At 45.2% G+C, this 19205-nt stretch overlaps 1 protein-coding gene across 1 annotated transcript in view; it reads right to left on the bottom strand.

Annotated features, from left to right (window-relative positions):
• The window catches only part of LOC134034838 (sodium/hydrogen exchanger 9-like), a 75265-nt gene that overhangs the window by 42682 nt on the left and 13378 nt on the right, over nt 1-19205 (bottom strand). The window contains exons 6-10 of the mRNA XM_062479490.1: nt 13663-13768; nt 10748-10886; nt 9181-9286; nt 5356-5444; nt 1873-1986 (exon numbers count right to left, since the gene is read on the bottom strand). Coding sequence (XP_062335474.1) covers nt 1873-1986; nt 5356-5444; nt 9181-9286; nt 10748-10886; nt 13663-13768 — 554 coding nt within the window. The remainder of the gene's footprint in view (nt 1-1872; nt 1987-5355; nt 5445-9180; nt 9287-10747; nt 10887-13662; nt 13769-19205) is intronic.

Genomic DNA, 19205 nt, shown 5'->3' with positions numbered 1-19205 from the left:
TGAGTTTAGCCCCCACTTAACTTTGTCTACATTTTTTTTTTTGTCATTTAGCAGACGCTCTTATCCAGAGCGACTTACAGTAAGTACAGGGACATTCCCCCCAAAGCAACTAGGGTGAAGTGCCTTGCCCAAGGACACAACGTCAATTGACACGGCCGGGAATCGAACTGGCAACCTTGAGATTACTAGCCCGACTCCCTCACCATCTGACTCCCATGGTCTGCATGGTCTGCTTTGAACCGGTAGCATTGGTAGAATGCTTTCACCCAGTTACATTTTTGTTGTGAGAGCACCAAGAGGATGGACATAGACAGACAGAGCCTCTCTCGTTCCAAATGTTAGCCTTGTTGGCAGGGCTTCACAGTCAAACTAATAGCAGTGGATGCTATTAGAAAAGAGTGAAAAGGAATCTGCTGGGTCAACTCTCCTGCAGACTGGAGAGCTGGAATATTAACTGCTGACCATCTGGGCAAATGGCTGCGTAGGAAGAAAAAAGCTGTAGTGGTTGGAGTTCGGCCATATGTGGCTGCCCCCAGGGTCTCCAGGCTATCATGGTCGCCAGCTCAGAGGCAGAGATGAGGCCTTCTTCAGCCAACTGTCCGCCCTCAAACCTCCCTGGAACACCATAGCTCTCGCGGTGAGTACAGGGGGGTGGACCCACGAGCAAGGATATGGAGGCGAGATCACAAGGACACAGACTTCACTTAACAAGAAAGGAACACGGCAGGGATACTCACATAAACATCTACAACGACCGACAAGAACCGACAAAGGGAGCAGACATATACAGTATAAAGGGCAGGGTGATCACCGCTGGGTGACTGGAACGAGACACAGGTGTGCAGGGAGCCAGGAGAGAGAGACACACACACAAGACCAGGACAGGGCAGGGAAAACCAATAACTCAACTAAACATTAACAGGGGTACCACGTGGCCGTGACAATAGCTAACCAATATGACAACAGCTGAAGGGGAAAGAAAATCAGTTATGACACCCTTTACTGTAAGCTTACAGTGTGACGCGCTTGATTGCGGATTTAATGACTTGCCGGACCTAGTTTAGACCGGAGGGGTTTATAGTGTTCGTTGAGAAATACTAAGAGGATAAACACAGCAGGTGTGTAAACTCTGTTACTAAACAATGCGCCAACCGTGACGCCTCAAGATGTTGGAGCAATGTGACCCTATCGTTTGCATTATGACAGTGATTTGATTTTGAAGAGGATTCAAATTAACTGAGCTTTGATGAGTAGAGGGTTGCTGAGAACAAGCTAGAACAGCACAAGTTAAGTGCCTATTAAAATCAGTGGGTGTCCTCAGAAGAACTCATTTGCACTGCAGCATTTTAATCTTCTGTGATGGGAATCATCAGGGGCCGAACACGTTTGCAGAATGTTTTAGATCGAACCACAACGCTTAGGCTTTTGAATGTTTCTACGGGAAATCTGTGCAATGTGGCAGGCAGTGCAGTATTGTATATGTCCTCAAAAAGTTGCTGATTATTCCTCTGATAGCAATTAGAGAAACTAATTCATGGACAAAATGGCGTTTAAATGATGAAATGGGGTAGATAAGAACGGAATTGGAAACAAGATAAAGCAGGTGTGAGACAACACGAGAGATGAAATGGAGAGACAAAATGGATATGATGGATGAGGACAGGGCAAAGCGGATCAGTAAAGGACAAGAATGAAAGAAGAAAGAGACTCAATGCAGAAACACAATGCAGCACAATGCAAACACAATGCAGCACAGCTCAGCCCAGCATTACAGAACAAAGATGACAGTTCCATAGATGAGTATGTGTCCGATCTATAGGTTACCCAGTGGGTGGTGAGGACACTCCAGTGAGCCTCTCAGAGAAAGGATACAAAGGCCCCGCATATGAAGAGGGCACTGAAGACATGGCGTGGGAACGTCAACAAGACAAACCCTATGTAGAAGAAGATGAACATCTCCCCCAGAAAGGAGAAGAACTCTAAAAGCTGTGGAAACCAAAACCAGGTAGAGGACTGTGAGGCTGATGAAAGTTGGAAGTTGTTAATACAAAAACTGCATTAAAAAAAAATTCCAAATGAATTTTTCCTTTGATTTTCAGACATTACATTTACATTTAGTCATTTAGCAGACGCTCTTATCCAGAGCGACTTACAGTAAATACAGGGACATTCCCCCCGAGGCAAGTAGGGTGAAGTGCCTTGCCCAAGGACACAACCTCATTTTGCACAGCAAGGAATCAAACCGGCAACCTTCAGACTACTAGCCCGATTCCCTAACCGCTCAGCCACCTGACTCCCGACATGCATGATCAATTGCTCTTATATGACCTTAAACTGTATCTTCCTGATTCCTTACATTTTAGTTTCAAAGAAAGTTTGACATTTTTGAATAAATATTGTAATGCAATTGTAAAATGCTTGAAACAAAATAAAAGTATGGGCCCCAGTTTGATATCCGAAATGTTTGTTGTCTGCGTTTTAAATATTGAGAGAACAAAGATATTTTAAATAAAAGAGATTATATGACTTTTAGCTGGTGGGTATGGCGTTATATGTGTGCCACATTCCTGAGGAGCAAAGGAAGATATTAGGAAGAACCAAGCCCCCACCCCTCGCCCCTCAGCTTGAAGCAACGGCCCTGGTGGATGTAGGTGGTATTGCATTTCTTGTTAGACTTCCGGCTCTTCCGGTCGTTTTTATTCGATTAACTCCAGTCAGTCGATTAACTCCTGGCTCATACTACTAGCTTTTTCATTGAATAATTTTTCCTGATTTTTGCTAAGTTTGAAACCAATCCGAAATGGGTAAACTAGCACCATGTATTTGCTTAAGTCAATAAAAGTTGCCGTCAATTCTGATTGGCTGCTTCCGAATGAAGACAGCGGGATTTAAACTTCAAGCCGCCAGACATGACCGAATCTAATGTGGAAAACTGCTGTTCCAAAGACATTCTTCGACAAGCTAGCTAGCAAAATTAGAAAAGGATGAAACTTTTTTCATAAAGCTCCCAGATGCTAGCTAGTTAGATAGTTGTTCTAACTATGTAATTGGAGACGATACAGCCAATCAGAATTGATTCCACTTCCGCGGAGTCCATTATGTAAGGGATAATTCCCGACGAGGTGTACAATATCACCTGATAATGGACGATGCGGAGGCGTGAACAGTCCGACGCGCACCTCGAAGGGCATTATCCTGCTTATACCATGGTCACTTGGCAAATTTTTTTTTTACAAACATTAATTTATGTTTTCATGCGTTTTGCAAAAGAAAATCTAATGTTTTTTTAACGTTAAATATCAGAGTTAGCCAACTCTGATATTTATAGTCCGCTCAACTCATAGAACCAACTCCGGCTTTCCTTTGGATGAGCTATGAGCTCGAAAGCTAACGTTATGCTAGCAAGATTAAAAAGCAATAACATTGTGTACGGTTGACAAACAGTAAATATAATTTTACAGTATGTTTTACAAGAAGATTTGCTAGCTAACCATCCATGTCACTGTCCCAAAATCAATATCAAGATTTTCACGAACAAAGTCGCGGCCATATAGGCTACCTACTAGGCTACAGTACGGCCGCAGCCTGTGGAGCGAGTTGAATAGCAAATGGATGTGAGATGACTGCATCAAAGTTGACATATTTCTCCAAACAGTAATTATAATTTGACAGTATGTTTAACAACAAGACTAGCCAGCTATCGAGCCATGTCATTGTCCCCAAATAATATCAAGATTTTTAAGAAGAAAATAATCGGCCATGGCCCATGTGTATAGAGTTGCTGCTACTGTTGTGTTGGCCGCAGCTTGCAGTAGATTGAATTAGTGATGGATCGTTCCCGAACGATCCGGCTCTAAGAGCCGGCTCTTGAAGGTGAACGTCGGGAGCTGGCTCGCATATCTGAAGAGCCGACTCTATTTTTAATAGATTAATCCAGCCTATAAAAACTAAATGATTATGAAATAATGAATTTTAATTGTATTTAAAATAATTGACTAATTCAAAGAACAACAAAAAAATACTTGTAGGCTTAAAGGCGCACACAATCATCCTCACATTCTGTTCCTGTCAATCCTGCATGAGGGAGGGCCGAGCCAACTCACACACAGTCAGAGAGTAGTCAAAACTCGGAGGAGAGCCATGACAAATCAATGCATTTTTAAAGATATGTGGTTACGGTCGAGTATGATTTCATAATTTAATTCAAATTGTTTTCACACCCATCATAGTCAAATTCATAGTTAAAATATAAATTTTTTAAAGAGCCGTTCGGGAGCCAAAAGAGCCGGCTCTTTTTGGTGAGCTGAGCCATACGAGCCGGCTCACGAAAAAGAGCCGGAATGCCCATCACTAGATTGAATAGCGAATGGGATGTGAGGTGAGCGGTTACGTGACACTGACTCAGTACATTCAGAAAAGTAACATTTTTCAAATAGGTTAAAATAAATATTGAAGTCACTCATTGTTGTAAATAAAAGTTAGCTTGTTACAGTCTTTCAAACTTGTAAATGGAGGCTTTGACTCCGTCCCTGTTGTTATGGTTACTTATTTCAGACACTTTGTACAGGCTCATATACTATGTAGCCAGCGCAATAATTTAGAATGGTGAACAGACAGTTTTGCTGCAACTACGTACTAAGTGCCCGTATATCACCGGAAAATGGACACCCCTGCAGCCAATCAGAATCGAGTATTCACCCAGACCATGGTATAATGAATAATATAGGGAAGTCAGGTGGCTGAGCGGTTAGGGAAGCGGGCTAGTAATCTGAAGGTTGCCAGTTCGATTCCCGGCAGTGCAAAATGACGTTGTGTCCTTGGGCAAGGCACTTCACCCTACTTGCCTTGGGGAGAATGTCCCTGTACTTACTGTAAGTCGCTCTGGATAAGAGCGTCTGCTAAATGACTAAATGTAAATATGTGTGGATGAGTCTGTGCATGGATTGATGATTTGTTTCTGCTCTTTACAGCTCGCCAAGGCCGCATGACACCGGAGTCCATCTGTGCTGGCCCTTTTAGACAGATTTACATGTAGTCATACCTGGGGATTGGACTCCCATAGTCACAAGAGCAATAATGGCAATTAACCATTCATTACTAGACCTACACGCCTACACAAACACACACAGCAACCTGCTCTGTACCACGAGAACCCGAACAGGGAGGTTAAAAGGGAATTAATACTTTTGGAACTGCACAACAGCACAAGCACAAACATGTTTTCAGGCTACTGATGTTTCAGGACTAGACTATGGTGGTGTTTGGGCCTACAGTATTTGTGTGTGCATGTGTGTGTGCATGTGTGTGTACGTGTGTGTGTCTGTGTGTGTGTGTGTGTGTGATGTTCAGTCCAACCTGTTTGGTCCTGATCTTGGCCTCAGAAGACAGGTTGTGGATTGTGTACCTGGCCTGGGCGATTCCACAGAACAACACTGCCACAATACCTGGGAGAAAACATAAACGTGAACACACAGACACACACACAAAACAAAGAAGAAAGGTCTTTACAAACACAAGTAAACATTGGACGTGCATGTGTGCAATTTTGTTGTCTGTGTCCCTGTGTCTAGTCTGTAGTGGTCACGACACACAACCCAGTATCCCAGGTCTTCTCATGTTCAGTACAAGGCCTCTCCAATATACAGTATACAGATACCAATCCAGTCCAAAACAAACCCACTCTGTGTCTAGGTTCCAGAACAGCTGTATAAACGACTGTTGGAATGTACCATGGAGGATCCCGGGGTGTGTAGGGTCCCAGAGTTTAACCCTGCCTCTCCCCTTCCTCAAGCAGAGAGCTCCAGAGATGGGGAGCTTAATGCTGGAAATGATATCATTATCTGAGAACATGCCAAGAAAGCAACAAGGAGATGGACTGAAGAGAACGTCATGGCACTTACTACAGATAAAGAAAAAAAGTGAGACAGAGAGAGAGAGAGAGAGAGAGAGAGAGAGAGAGAGAGAGAGAGAGAGAGAGAGAGAGAGAGAGAGAGAGAGAGAGAGAGAGAGAGAGAATGAAAGAAGTTGATATGTAGAGAGAAAGAGAAAGCAAGGAAGAAGTAGAAATGCAGAAAGGGGATCAGAAAAAGAGCAGAAAAAAATGCCAAAAAGAGAGATCACTGTTCAGTGACCCTGCTGGTGAGTCAGGGTTGGATGGAGTGTTTGCATCTGAAACGAACAACCCCCTGGGGAGAGGGCGTTCCCAGCAGGTCACACTACTCTGTGTTGCTCTGGGAGAGCAATTTAACTTCACGTCTCCAATCTACCTACTTTAGTAAGGGTCAGAGTTCTGGACTTCATAGTTAGAACAGTGACACGACTATCAATGACTATCCATGAACATGGATACTGTAGCATCTTAGCTGCAGCCAGAGCATTCTGTTACCCTACTTGAGGAGAGTCAGACACAGCCTTTTCTAGAACTAAGAAGCCCTGTCAATGGAGAATAAGTTAGTCTATGTTCTATATGTGGGAGTCAGGTGGCTGAGCGGTGAGGGAATCGGGCTAGTAATCCGAAGGTTGCCAGTTCGATTCCCGGTCATGCCAACTGACGTTGTGTCCTTGGGCAAGGCACTTCACCCTACTTGCCTCGGGGGGAATGTCCCTGTACTTACTGTAAGTCGCTCTGGATAAGAGCGTCTGCTAAATGACTAAATGTAAATGTAAACTAGGACCAGGCTAAATCTATGGCATGTTTTGAGATGGACAATAGAAGAAACAGACCAATCTCTCTTCTACCAAAGACTGGACAGAAGGACGGACACCTGAGGGCTTGGCTACAGCTTCATCCCGTAACGGCCAGTGGACATTACGGGTAGACTATTCAGGGCTTCCTTGGAAACATTGCACCTCACTAAACAAAAATTCTCAATTTACATTTCTCAACTTTAATCGCTCATTTGCACACATGGGACACGATTATATCCTCAATGGGCACTTGTTCAGATGATAAGGCAGTGGTAATGAGCAAAATGCAGATGGTTTGGGGGTTGGGTACCTTTTTACTGTATACAGTAGTATAATGAAGTAGAGTAAACCATTAATCATCAGTGTGAAATTGCAATGTGCATCAATAAAGTACTATTCTATGTACTCTAGCCAAATCATGTTATAGAATGTATCCTAAAATAACCTTGGGTGATGACAGAATATCAAAACTACCCTACAAATCTATGCCAGAAATGGACAGCCATAGAGGGGAGCACAATCATGTATCTCTATGCCCTCAGCCTCTATAACAGGACCTCGAGAGTCAGCGCTAGTCAGAGAGCCAGTTGAGTTCTGAATGCCCCTCTCTCTTTCCCTCCTACACTGGACAGCATTAGTAAGGTGAACTTTATAGACTGACACCAGCAGAGTGCCACTGACAAAGGTCAAGCGTTTTCATTAAACTTGTCCTCCTCCTCCACATGCCTATTGGGGCTCTGCCAACGAGGATACAGTCCTAGACTGGCATCCAAAACACACGCACGCACACACACACAAACGCACAAGTACACACTTTTAATATCCTGCATTACCCTAGGTGTTAAACTAAGCACATACATGTCTCAAAATATGTACACAATATTCATGACAGGGCTACATTGCTGCACCGGTGAACATAGGTCGGATATTAACTGAGGATAATCATTTGAGTCAGTCAGTGTTTTCCGAACAATACATAATTAGACAATTTCACTCAGGCGGCCTCTATTCTATTGGAGGCTTTAGAAAGCAATCGACGACGAGTCAAAGCTATTATGAAACCCGAAACCACCCAGCCTCTAGCAAGACTGGCATGTCAGAGGAATGAGATCATACAAATCCATTTAAAAGCCAATCTATCTAGATGTGTTTTTCTTTTGTATTTTCTTTACTTCAAATTTTTTTTGTAGGCCTTCCGCAATAGGAAAAAAATTGGAAATGAATTGCGGTAGTATGGAAAACGTGTCATGTAGCATCTATTATACATGAGAGCAGAGACCCCTGAGCTGAGAGTGTCTCTGCAGGATGCCGGGGCTCAGCCAGGCAGGAGCTGAAGAGCTAGTTTAGCTTTTACGGCTGGCTGCTATCTGCCGGCCCATCTCTTGCTATACTCGCTAGCAGCAGGTTAGGGTGCACTGCGGAGGAGAAGGAAGAGAGGAGGCCTGTTCCTGTGAAGACGAACAGTGTTTTGCTGTCTCCCAGAAAAAGACTTGACACATCATGGTAGAGCGAGACTTTGTCGGGCCGAAATGGCTGCTATTTTGATTCCGACAATTCTGTTCATTCTGGTGAGGAGGAGAAGGAGGAAAGGAATGAGAGATAAACAACAAGAAATAGAAGAGTCAGAGAATGCTCTGTCAAGTAAGAAAACCAATAGAAGGAAAGTTTAAACTGTTTGAGAGAACATCTTGCATAGAAGGTGTGAAAGAAATTTTGGGCCTATGTACAATGAATGTGTTTTAGGAGAAGTTTACAGTTGGTTAAGAAGCTAGTCTAAGAGTCTAAGAGACGGGAAGTCTGGGTGACCTGAGAGAGTTCTTGTCACCTGGGGGGAAGAGACAGTTGGTCTGAAGACAATGTGGATTCAACTGTATTGTTCTAAGGATTTAACCAATGACAGAAGAGATTTGGTATAGCTGCATGTCTGTAGGATGGACCAATGACTTTTGAGAACTGTCGTATCTATAAAATGGTCTGTTGAAGAATGTTCTGGGGGGGTTCAGGGCCATCAGCTGGGTAGTACTGGTGGGCTGGATTCTCCCGGTTCCATTTTAGAATGCTAGATGGAGCTGTATGGAATTGTCTTTGTGTTATTGTCTTATGTTTGTGTGTCGATGATGTTATGTTGATAACGTTATAACGTTTAAATCTACGTCAAATAAACATTAACTCTGTACTTCACCCGACTTCAGCTTAAACGATTGATTCTCTAAAAAACTTCCACGACAAAGGGCAATGATCTTGGATATTTTGCCCTGATCCCACCGGCTCGTTGAGTGAAGCTGGCTACAGAACACACACCTGCCTTTATAACAGCTGTGTTTGGCATATGCTAGCGTGCAAGTCTGAGCCTGCCGACCTGGGAGACGCTGAAGACTCCGCAGGTGATATGAGGTGGAGGAGGACTTAACTCTGGGTGACTCAGGCCTGCCCTCAGCCTGTTCCAGTGAGGGCAGGCCCAGACCAGCCTGGACCCCATCACTATCCACTCACCTGAGAGACCGCAGACCTCGGCACACAGGAAGGCACTCCAGGAGAGCAGGAATAGAAGGGTTGTCTCCAGCAGGGGGTGCTCGCACAGCCGGGTGAATTTGGTGAGGTGGAGCTGAGGTTAAGGGCGAAGCAGATCTGACAGGGCGATTAGTGTTTAGTGGTGCGAGTCATGCGAAACCATACATACATTTTCAGGTGCCGTTGCGCTCCTTCATTGCATTCTCATGCAACTCGTGGTAAGATGTGCATGGATACACATGCACGCCTAGACATGCCTAAACATTGTCACACGCAGTTCATGATTAGATTTGTGATAAAAAATGCATGCAAACACACCCCCACATAGCATAGCTCTGGCCGAACTATGTGAATATTGGAACAGAGGTATGAGTCAGCAGTTTATTCCACCGAGTATCTCCTGTGCCCTAATCATAGATCAGGGTATTTAGAATGTAGCGTTTCCTCGCTAGCGCTTAATCAGTTCATCCCTGGGAGTTAGGTCCTGCACCTAATCAAGTCCAGACCTCCTCTTCTGTGTCCCACACACTCCTTGCCAGTGACTCAGTGGCCCTCTTTCAAGTCAAACAAAGTTCCAGCCAGACTGACCCCGCCCTGCAAGTTTTGGATCTGCATCACCGCTTAGGAGAACAGTGTTGAAAAATAGACGGAGACAAACAGGAGAGGCAGAGAGAGAGTGAGAAAGAGAGGCAGAGAGAGAGAGCCCAGAGCGGTTCACTACATGTACGGCAGTGACTGTTCTGCTCATCCTTCACAGGATTCCCTGACATTTTTTGACTTGGTTTGACGTTCATTCTCCTCCCGTGCACCTCTTTTGCATTCAACCACAAACAAAGTCCCCTGTCCTGTTTGGCTACGCTAAACACATTGTTGAAGGAATTCCATGGGGGGGATTAGTGAGGAAAATATTGAAGCACAAAATCCATCCAGTAGCATGGGGTGCTTGGAATAGCAGGTTACTGTATAAAGCTAGCTAGCTAGCTACAGAAGCCAGCTGGCTAAGTTGGCTACAGTAGGCTGTGACAGAAAGCTCTTGTGCGCTGCGTGCTCGCTAGGCACCATTAGATGGATCAGTGTCAGCTCACGGGACACAAACCCATAGCCACAGTCCCCCACCCCCCACCATCCCCCCCCTTCTCCCCCCTTTAATTTCCGCCATCCTTCTCCCCCCTCTAATTACTGTGAGATCAGAGACAAATGCTGGACAGCAACGCTGGTCGAAACCTCATCAGAGGCCATTCTTTTGATTGATGACCTCTTCGACGAGGCGGCGACCATTAGCGACGGTGGCTAGCGCTCCTGGCTTTAGCCTTGTTGATGATGTTGATAAGGTATCGGTGTGTGTATGTCGGTGGGGTTAGGTTGGAGAAGCAATTAAAGCACAAAGGGGAAGTTGTTAACAGTGGATGCTGAGGTGATAATTGGGATGGGGGTAGAGAAAAAGGGTTGTAGGGCGGTGTGTGTGTGCATGTAGTTGGGGTGTGTGTGTGTTTGTGTCTTGGTGTGCCAAGGTGTGGATAGGAAAGGGGTACGTGGGTATAAAGGATATGAGAGCGGTGACTGCTGTGTAGAAAAAACCTACGGCGAAAGAGCCAGCGAACACTGCAACAAAATGGCCGACAGCGACGAAGAAGGCACGGGTGTCAAAAGCATGAACTCCACCCGTCAGACTGTAAGTGGTTACGGACCTGGAAAAACAAAAAACACACATACAGACATGCACACACACAAACAGAGATAATTAACACCGTATACCAAAATGTTACACAACTTGGTTGGACAAGCCAAAACACACACAGTGCTTTGTTGTTTGACAAAACATGTCTAACTAGAAGCAATACTGCAGTGCTATACTGCTTCCAAACGAGCCCAGTCATCAGAAATTCCAAACCCCTCCGCTCTTCTGCCTGTCCCGTTGAAGAACGGGTATAAATCCAAAAGCCTGTTGTGCTGAGCTAAGCCCTTAAGTACAATTTATTAGAGTCAATCCTAAGGGGGGGAGGTAGGGAGGGAGGGAGGGGAGGGAGGGGGATGTAGTAGGACCACACTGCATCTAACAAACCCCATGCCCATTTGAGTCTTTCATTTCCTCTCAAAGCTGCCCTCCCCCCCTCTGCAATCATACTTATTTCTATTTTGAACCATTTCTCTCAGCCGGGCAGTCTCTGCTCGTTTTGTCTTGGGGAGCTGGGAGATGTGTTTTCGTACACAAACAGGAACACAGCGTCGTTGTTTACGCCGGAATGAATATTTACATGGCGGAGAGAGGCTCCCATGTGAGAGGGGTTGACAGAAGACAAAGCTGTTGGTGGGGGAGTGAGAGACGGGGGGACCCACGCGAGGAGTTGGTCGTCTTCATGGAACGACAACACTTCCCTTCTCTCTTTGATTTTGAGCTCCCCTAAACTGAGCGTTAAATGCTTTAGTCGGCAAAAAAGCGCCGTCTGTGTTTTCTCTCACTCCGTTTCTCTCCCTCTCTTTTGTCATTGGATGTGACAGGCCGTCTGATACACAGGAGAAACACAGACAGGAACAAACTTTACTCTCTACAACAGACTTCACAACGAATAAATAGTGTTCCCGGCCAGCCCCATGTTCAGATGATCTGAGGTGAAATTGCTCCCACTGAAAATTCCTCCCAAATATTTGGTTTTCCTAAATGAAATCAGGATGTGGCTTAATATCTACAAAATGACAATCCATTTCCATATACAATCTCACTGTAATCAGAGTGCTGTGTTTTTAAGGCGCCTTTTGTAAAAACTTTACAATCTTAAATACAGTAGTTTAGTCCTAATCAGAATTGTGCAGCTTAGATGGTAGATGGTAAATGGTATGGATGGAAAAACTCGTTTTTTTTTTCAACCATCTATCCACAATGTAATATTTCTGAGAAACAGCAATGTCACGCTGCTCACTCGGAGCAGAGAATGTCCAGATGTAATCGCGGGGAGCGACATGTGTGGAGGCTGTGTGAGTGCTGCTTGCAGCCAGGCCGGGCCGGGGAGACAAGCCGTGTTAGCGTGAGGCTGAGCTGCCCACAGGAGCTTGTTAAAATTCCAGGGCCACAGGGGCCCATGTGGCTCGCTCACAAGGGCCGGCTTTGTGTGCTGGGGCCGAGGTACAGGCCTGCCGGGGCCCTGCCAGCCTGTCAAGTGCCAGGGGATGGCATGCGGGATGGGAAGGCAGAGCAGGGAGAGACACACACAGCCCTATCTGTGTGCTGCACAGTGTGCAGGGGGCTCTTCAGTGGAGATGCAGACGGGAGCCAGTGCTTGAAACCCTCCCCAACCCCCCCCCCCCTCCCCTCCCCCCTCCTCTTTCTCTCAATCAGTCATGTTTGCCTTTTCTTCTGTCATCTGCCGGCCTGTCAGACCTTATTTGTTTTCCCTTTTTTTCTTATGACTGCGGGTGTGCTGGAGAGTCAGGGAGAGAGAAAGAAAGAAAATTGGCCAAGAAAAAGCTGTGTGTGCGTGGTACAATGTTTCTGTTTGATTTGATGTGAGACGCACTGTAAGTGTGCGTGCAACTTTGTACACGTGAGTGCGTTGCTCGTACCCCGTTCACCTCCCCTTGACCCCCGGCATTCTGTTCATCTCTTTGCCTGTTCATGCATGTGTGACAGTGTGTCCGTGTGAAACCTCCTGCTTCTCCATCTCCTCTCCATCCTCCCATCCCTCCATCTGTTTGTCCGTCTCTTTGAATGGCTTTTGTTGTTCGCTGGCATATTGTAAGTGGAGCAGACAAACAAAGACCGCCGTCTGGGAACGCACAAGGCAAACACACACAAGCACGTGCACAAAGAAAGATGCAGAGGGAAGGAGGAAGTTAAGAGGGAGCGAGAGCAGGAAAGGCTAGGTAAGAGAGAGAGAGGAAGGGGATGTGTGTGGGAGAGAAAGAGAAAGAGAGAAAGATGGATGTAGAGAAAGTGAGAGAGGGAGAGAAAGAGGAACAGAGAAAGCCCAGACCAGTGTAAGGGGGTAGTCGAACAGGCTTTCTCTCCTTCTCTCACATTCCATACATAAGAATAGAATGGATTTGATGAAAGTACTGTGTGTTGGAATGCGAAAATGTTCCCTCTCTGCTCCTTGTGAGAGTACACTGTGTGTAAGACCACAGCAATGTCATTGGGAGTAGCTGTGCCATGGGTTGTTCAGTGCTGAGATTAGAGTTCTGTCTGGCTGACTGCTGAGTCGCTAATGAGGAACGTTGGCACCAGACGATGGGTTGCCCGTACCCGCAGCCCTCAGCGTCCTCTCCTGCCAGGCCGGTCTCTGTGCGAAGCCCGATGCCAATCAGGGCTTTGATCATGGGTTGCCCACACACCCCCAACCACCCACCCACCGCGCCAATCTCCTCTGCGGAAAATTTCCGCCGACTGCTTTTCCGAGACGACGCAGCGCAAAGTCCCTCGCTGACGCCCCGGTCACGGGTGCAAGGGCTGATGCGGAGCGACGGACTCACCGTGCGAGGACGATGGCCACGGCGTCGTTGAGGACGCTCTCTCCGAACAGCAGGGTGTACAGGTCGGGCTCCACGCGAAGCTCCGAGAACAGAGCCAGCACTGCCACTGCACAACACACACACACACAATATCACCTCATCAGAACTTGGCTGGGAAAATGGAACCAAAACAGCAATGCCACCTCATACATGCCAGGAATGATTATTGTAAAGGACATAAAGCAAGTACCATTTAGTCTTATGAGCATTGAACACAAAATAAAAATATATGACAGTATACAATAGGGAGGGCACCTCGGAACAATCTAGAACTGGCAGCTGAAACAAGGCTAGACCAACACTGCAGGGTTCACATAAGCATTTTTTTTCAGGTACATAGTACAATTCTTTAGGGAATAAACATTTTGCACACTTTCTTAATTCCAGTCTGTTCTGAAACACATCTGACGCAGGCACAAACCTATGCCCTTAGACAATACTGTCGCAAAAGCATAGCTGTGAAATTATGTACTACAAGATGTGATGTTTGAAAAAATCTGAGAAGCTATACCGTTATTGTAGGACTGAAATGCCAGTACATCACACTCACACCCACACAATGATAACAATGTGAACAAGAAAAAAGAAATCTGCATATCAAAATCAAAGTGAAAAATGCATTTAGTGACAGAACGTCAAACTAAACAAACTAAACACATTCAAGGCTCAGTATTATCAAAACAATTACTGTAAATGAGGAACAGACAATTTCCTGCAAAACCACTAGTGTCCACAGGACATCATGAGGCTCAGAAAATGTTGTATGAAACAAAACAAGACTCATAAACTACTGCAAACAGGTCTTGCCCAGCCAATTGGTCAGATTATTTGACCAGAAATCAAGCAGGTCAAGGTCTCAGAACTCGATAATCACGATGATTACTGTAGACCTACTGTATGGTTAAGGTGCCTGAAGGGAGAGCTATGGGATGTATGAGGTGCACCATCAGAGCATTGGATTACCTCTGTGTACTGGGCAATGTAACGCCGCTGTGTGTGTGTGTTAGAGAGAGAGAGAGAGAGAGAGAGAGAGAGAAAGAGAGAGAGAGAGAGAGAGAGAGAGAGAGAGAGAGAGAGAGAGAGAGAGAGAGAGAGCGTGCGTGCGTAGTACTGCGTGCGTCATCCTGTGTGTGTTGCACTTGTGTTGTCAGAGCTTTGCGTCCAATCACAATGTGTACTCAAGTGTGTGTGTCTGTGGGGGGGGGGGGGGGGGGGGGGGGGGTCAGCATGGGCCAACCTGCAGTGTTGATTACTGCCTTGTATAGAGCCAAACAGAGAGAAGAAGACAGAGAGCTGAAGATTTAGGCAGCAGTACTGCAGCTGATTAAAATTACCAACAGAGTCTACTTAAGTCTAATGCAGAGAGCCACAGGCAGAGAACTCTGCAGTGAATAATGCAGAGTCCTTCATGAGATGCTCCACAGCATACAGTAGAGAATGTCTCTCACACACATGCACGCACACACGCACACACACCGGAGCACACCCACTCACACACTATAGTACACACACACACACACATACACACACATATACACTCAGTATTGTAGACAGTAGTGTGAAAGTTATGCAAGTTTGTCCTGTCTACTGAGACAGTATACTGAAGATTCTGTAAATGTTTCAGATGCACTCTTCTTCTAAAAATAGACCCCAATCCTTTCCCAGGTATAACCCAGGGGAACATTAAGGGGTGCAATGTTTTTCTCTCTGTCTCTCTCGGAGATAAGGCCCATTAACTGTGAAAGCCATTATGGTGGCAAGCAACGCTAGCGTAAGATGTCTGTCTACGGTCTTCCCACCCGGACAAGTCAATTAGATACTGTACTTTGAAAGACCAACATTTCTGAGTGAGAGCAGGCTGTATAATTATAGGATGTTCATTTGGGAATTATCTTCCAATGCCAACAACCACATGGTCAACAGACAAGATTCACAGTAGCTTATGAAAGGACTAATTATGAAAATGAATCCTTGTCAGTGAAGTCTATCCGAAACTATTAATGGGATTCAATGCTAACGGCACTCTTCTATTCTAATGTGGATGGTTGTCAGCGGCTTATTCTGGATGTTTGTACAGTATGTCATTCCTAATCTGTACTTTGCCCAGTGGCATAAAAGTTCAAAGATCTATGATGCTATCCCATACTGTACTGTACTGTATTGTACTATACTATACTATGATAAACAAAAACTATACTCTACAAAAATATACTATCCTTGGCAAAAACTTTACTAAACTATACTATCCTAAATACTATACTATCCTTAACAAATACTATACTATACTATACCATACCATACCATACCATACCATACTATACAACACTATATGACACTATTATACTATGATAGATGGAATGGACCTGGACCTGCACCTACTATACGCTGACTATCATCATAGCTCAGATAACTAAGAAGCCCAGTTTGGCTTTTTGGCCAGTTCACTCCTGCACAACACGTCTGTGCACGCATGCACACACACACATGCACACGCACGCACGCACCCACACACACACACACACATACATATGCCTGCGGCTAGAAAGAAAGCACAGGAACAAATGTTGATTTATTTACTCTGCAGAGCCTCAGAGAACCCCACTGATGGCTGAGGAGACAATGAGGTGAACGCCTAGGAGAGTTCATCAGCAGTAAACACCGAGCCAGGCCAGGGATGAGTCACACACACACACACTGTCTTACACACATTCTCACCCTGGCACACAAACTGTGCGTAGCAACAATGCCAAAACTGACTGACAGGTTGACACAAGGGAGCGACATCCACTGTCAGTTCCCTATCTCAACACTTGCAACCCGATTGTGTGCTAGACAGCAGATAGACTGCGATGGAAATGCAGAACGGCAGAATACATATACTATACTATTCAGTTGGGCTCAGGTCAACCCTCAACAGACCCCCACTCTAAAAACAAGTCTTCCTGGGCAATCATTACCTTAGATAGGCGAGGATGTTAAGGTAGCCTGCTGGTGGTCTCCCCCCCCCCCCAACCTGCACACACACTCACACACACGTACACACAAACACAGCATGGGGTGCTCCATCTCGTTACATCTACCCATCATTAGAGGATGACATACAGTCTTTTTCTCCACTTACACCTCAAAAAATATACAAGACCCCCATTCCTCTCTCCCTTCACAGACAGCAGGGGTTGGGATGGCAGTGTCGCTATGGCAACTCCATCCCCCAGCTGTCAAGTGTTCATCAGTTTCCACAGTAACGCCGTAAGGTGGGGGGGACTAGACAATTATTACAGACATATCTTGAGTTGAAGGGGTTGGATGGATGACTAATTAGGGCATTTTACTAGGTGACCCAGGATTCCAGAAAAAAATTATATATAAAACAATTTAATCACAAGATCAGGGACATGAGATTTGTTCAATGATTCCCCGACATTGCAGTAAATTCCTTAAACGACAGTGGTTATTAATATATTGTATGAATTCCTTGGAGCCCGACACTACTGTTCCTGTTGAACTAGCCAACTCAATGCTCTTGACGGATTTCCCTGGCTGGCATAAACTATTAACGTAAGTTAACTATAATGTCTCACACCCACTCACATTGTCCTACATGTGTCATTTTGCTCGAAAAGTTGACTCTGTTAGAGAGTCGCGTTCAGTCGCTTGAGGAAGAATGTATGCTAGTAACTTTAGATGCGACTGGCGCAACATCACTGGCAGGGAGTCCTAGCGCTAGGGAGGACTCAAGATTAGCCCCACCGGTTTCACCTTTGCAATATGGTGGGAGTGGGACTCCTCAGACGTTAGTGATCGGTGACTCCATCACTCGTAACATTAGATTGGAGCAACCAGCGACAGTTTACTGTGTACCTGGGGCCAGAGCTACTGACATAGAAGCTAATCTCAGGGTGCTGGCTAGCACTAGGGCTAAGGCAAAGGCCCAAGCTAAGGCACATGGCGCACGCACTGATGATAGGTATGAGAATATTGTCATTCATGTCGGCACCAATGATTTTAGGCTAAGGCAGTCAGAGGTCACGAAGGTTAATATAGCTCGGGCATGTGACCTTGCCCAAAAGATGGGCAAGGCTGCTCATCAGAGCAGCTTTTGACACGGTGGATCATGAGATTCTCTTGGAACGTATGGAGAACTATGTTGGGATTTCTGGTACATCACTTCAGTGGTTTAGATCGTATCTATCCGATAGATCACAATATGTCCACTATGATGGCTGCTCATCCAGGAGCTCCACTGTAAAATACGGAGTACCACAGGGTTCAGTTCTAGGCCCTCTGTTATTTTCTCTCTATATGCTGCCTTTAGGAAACATAATTAGAAGCTCTGGGGTAAATTTTCACTGTTATGCAGATGATACTCAGCTATATGTGTCTATAAAGTCTGGAGAATTTCCACATGCTATGGAAAAATGTGTTTCTAGGTTGAGAGCTTGGATGACTGCAAATTTCCTTCTTCTAAATTCGGATAAAACCGAGGTTCAAATTTTTGGTCCTAAAAAATATAGAAATAATTTTTCCAATCTGACCTTAGACCTAGACGGCGTCAAAGTCTCTCAAAACCAGCTAGTAAAAAATTTAGGAGTCACAATGGACCCAGACCTTTCGTTTGAGTACCATATTAAGCAAATTACTAGAACTGCATTTTTCCATCTACGTAATATTGCCAAAATACGAAAATGTCTCTCAAAGGATGATGCCGAAAAACTAATACATGCATTTGTTACGTCCCGATTGGACTATTGCAATGTGTTGTTCTCTGGCCTCCCAATTACCCACCTAAAAAATTTACAGCGGGTGCAAAATGCTGCTGCTAGACTATTGACCAGAACAAGAAAGTTTGATCACATAACATCTACTCTTGTCTCTCTACACTGGCTCCCTATCCAAGCCAGAGCTGACTTCAAAGTTCTACTACTAACCTACAAATCTCTGCATGGATTGGCACCACTGTACCTCTCCGGTCTCCTTGCACCCTATTGCCCCGCAAGGACACTTAGATCTCAAGATGCCGGCTATCTGGTGGTTCCCAAAATTAAGAAAAAAACAGCTGGAGGTAGGGCGTTCTCATATACAGCGCCTCTTCTCTGGAATAAACTACCCGTCTCAATTAGGGAGTCTGATACTGTTTCGACGTTTAAAATTAGGTTAAAAACGTTATTGTTTAGTCAATCCTACGACTGTTAAAGGTAAGTATGTTACTAGTTGGAGGCAACGGGGGACGGGTTTTTTCCATCCTTATTCTTTAAGTATAACGTATTTTAGAGTTCTCTTCCCCTGGAACAGATTTCATGTTCCAAATGAGGGGGGCTGTCGCTGTCTTGGTGTGTGGGGTTGCATCAAATTCCCCTTTTTTGCTCTGTTAAATTGCTGCACCAGTCCACACTTGACCGGTGGGGATCTCATTCTATTATGACTGTAACTGTTAGCTGCTCCTGGCATTCTCTAATCCCTGCTCTCCTCTCTCTGTCCCCCCCACACACATCCCTTGTGGTGTG

This window comes from Osmerus eperlanus, chromosome 15 (genome assembly GCF_963692335.1).
Source record: "Osmerus eperlanus chromosome 15, fOsmEpe2.1, whole genome shotgun sequence".
In the NCBI taxonomy this organism is placed as follows: Eukaryota; Metazoa; Chordata; class Actinopteri; order Osmeriformes; family Osmeridae; genus Osmerus; species Osmerus eperlanus.
The sequence above is the reverse complement of the archived record's forward strand: the minus strand, read 5'-3'. Positions and strand labels throughout refer to the sequence as shown.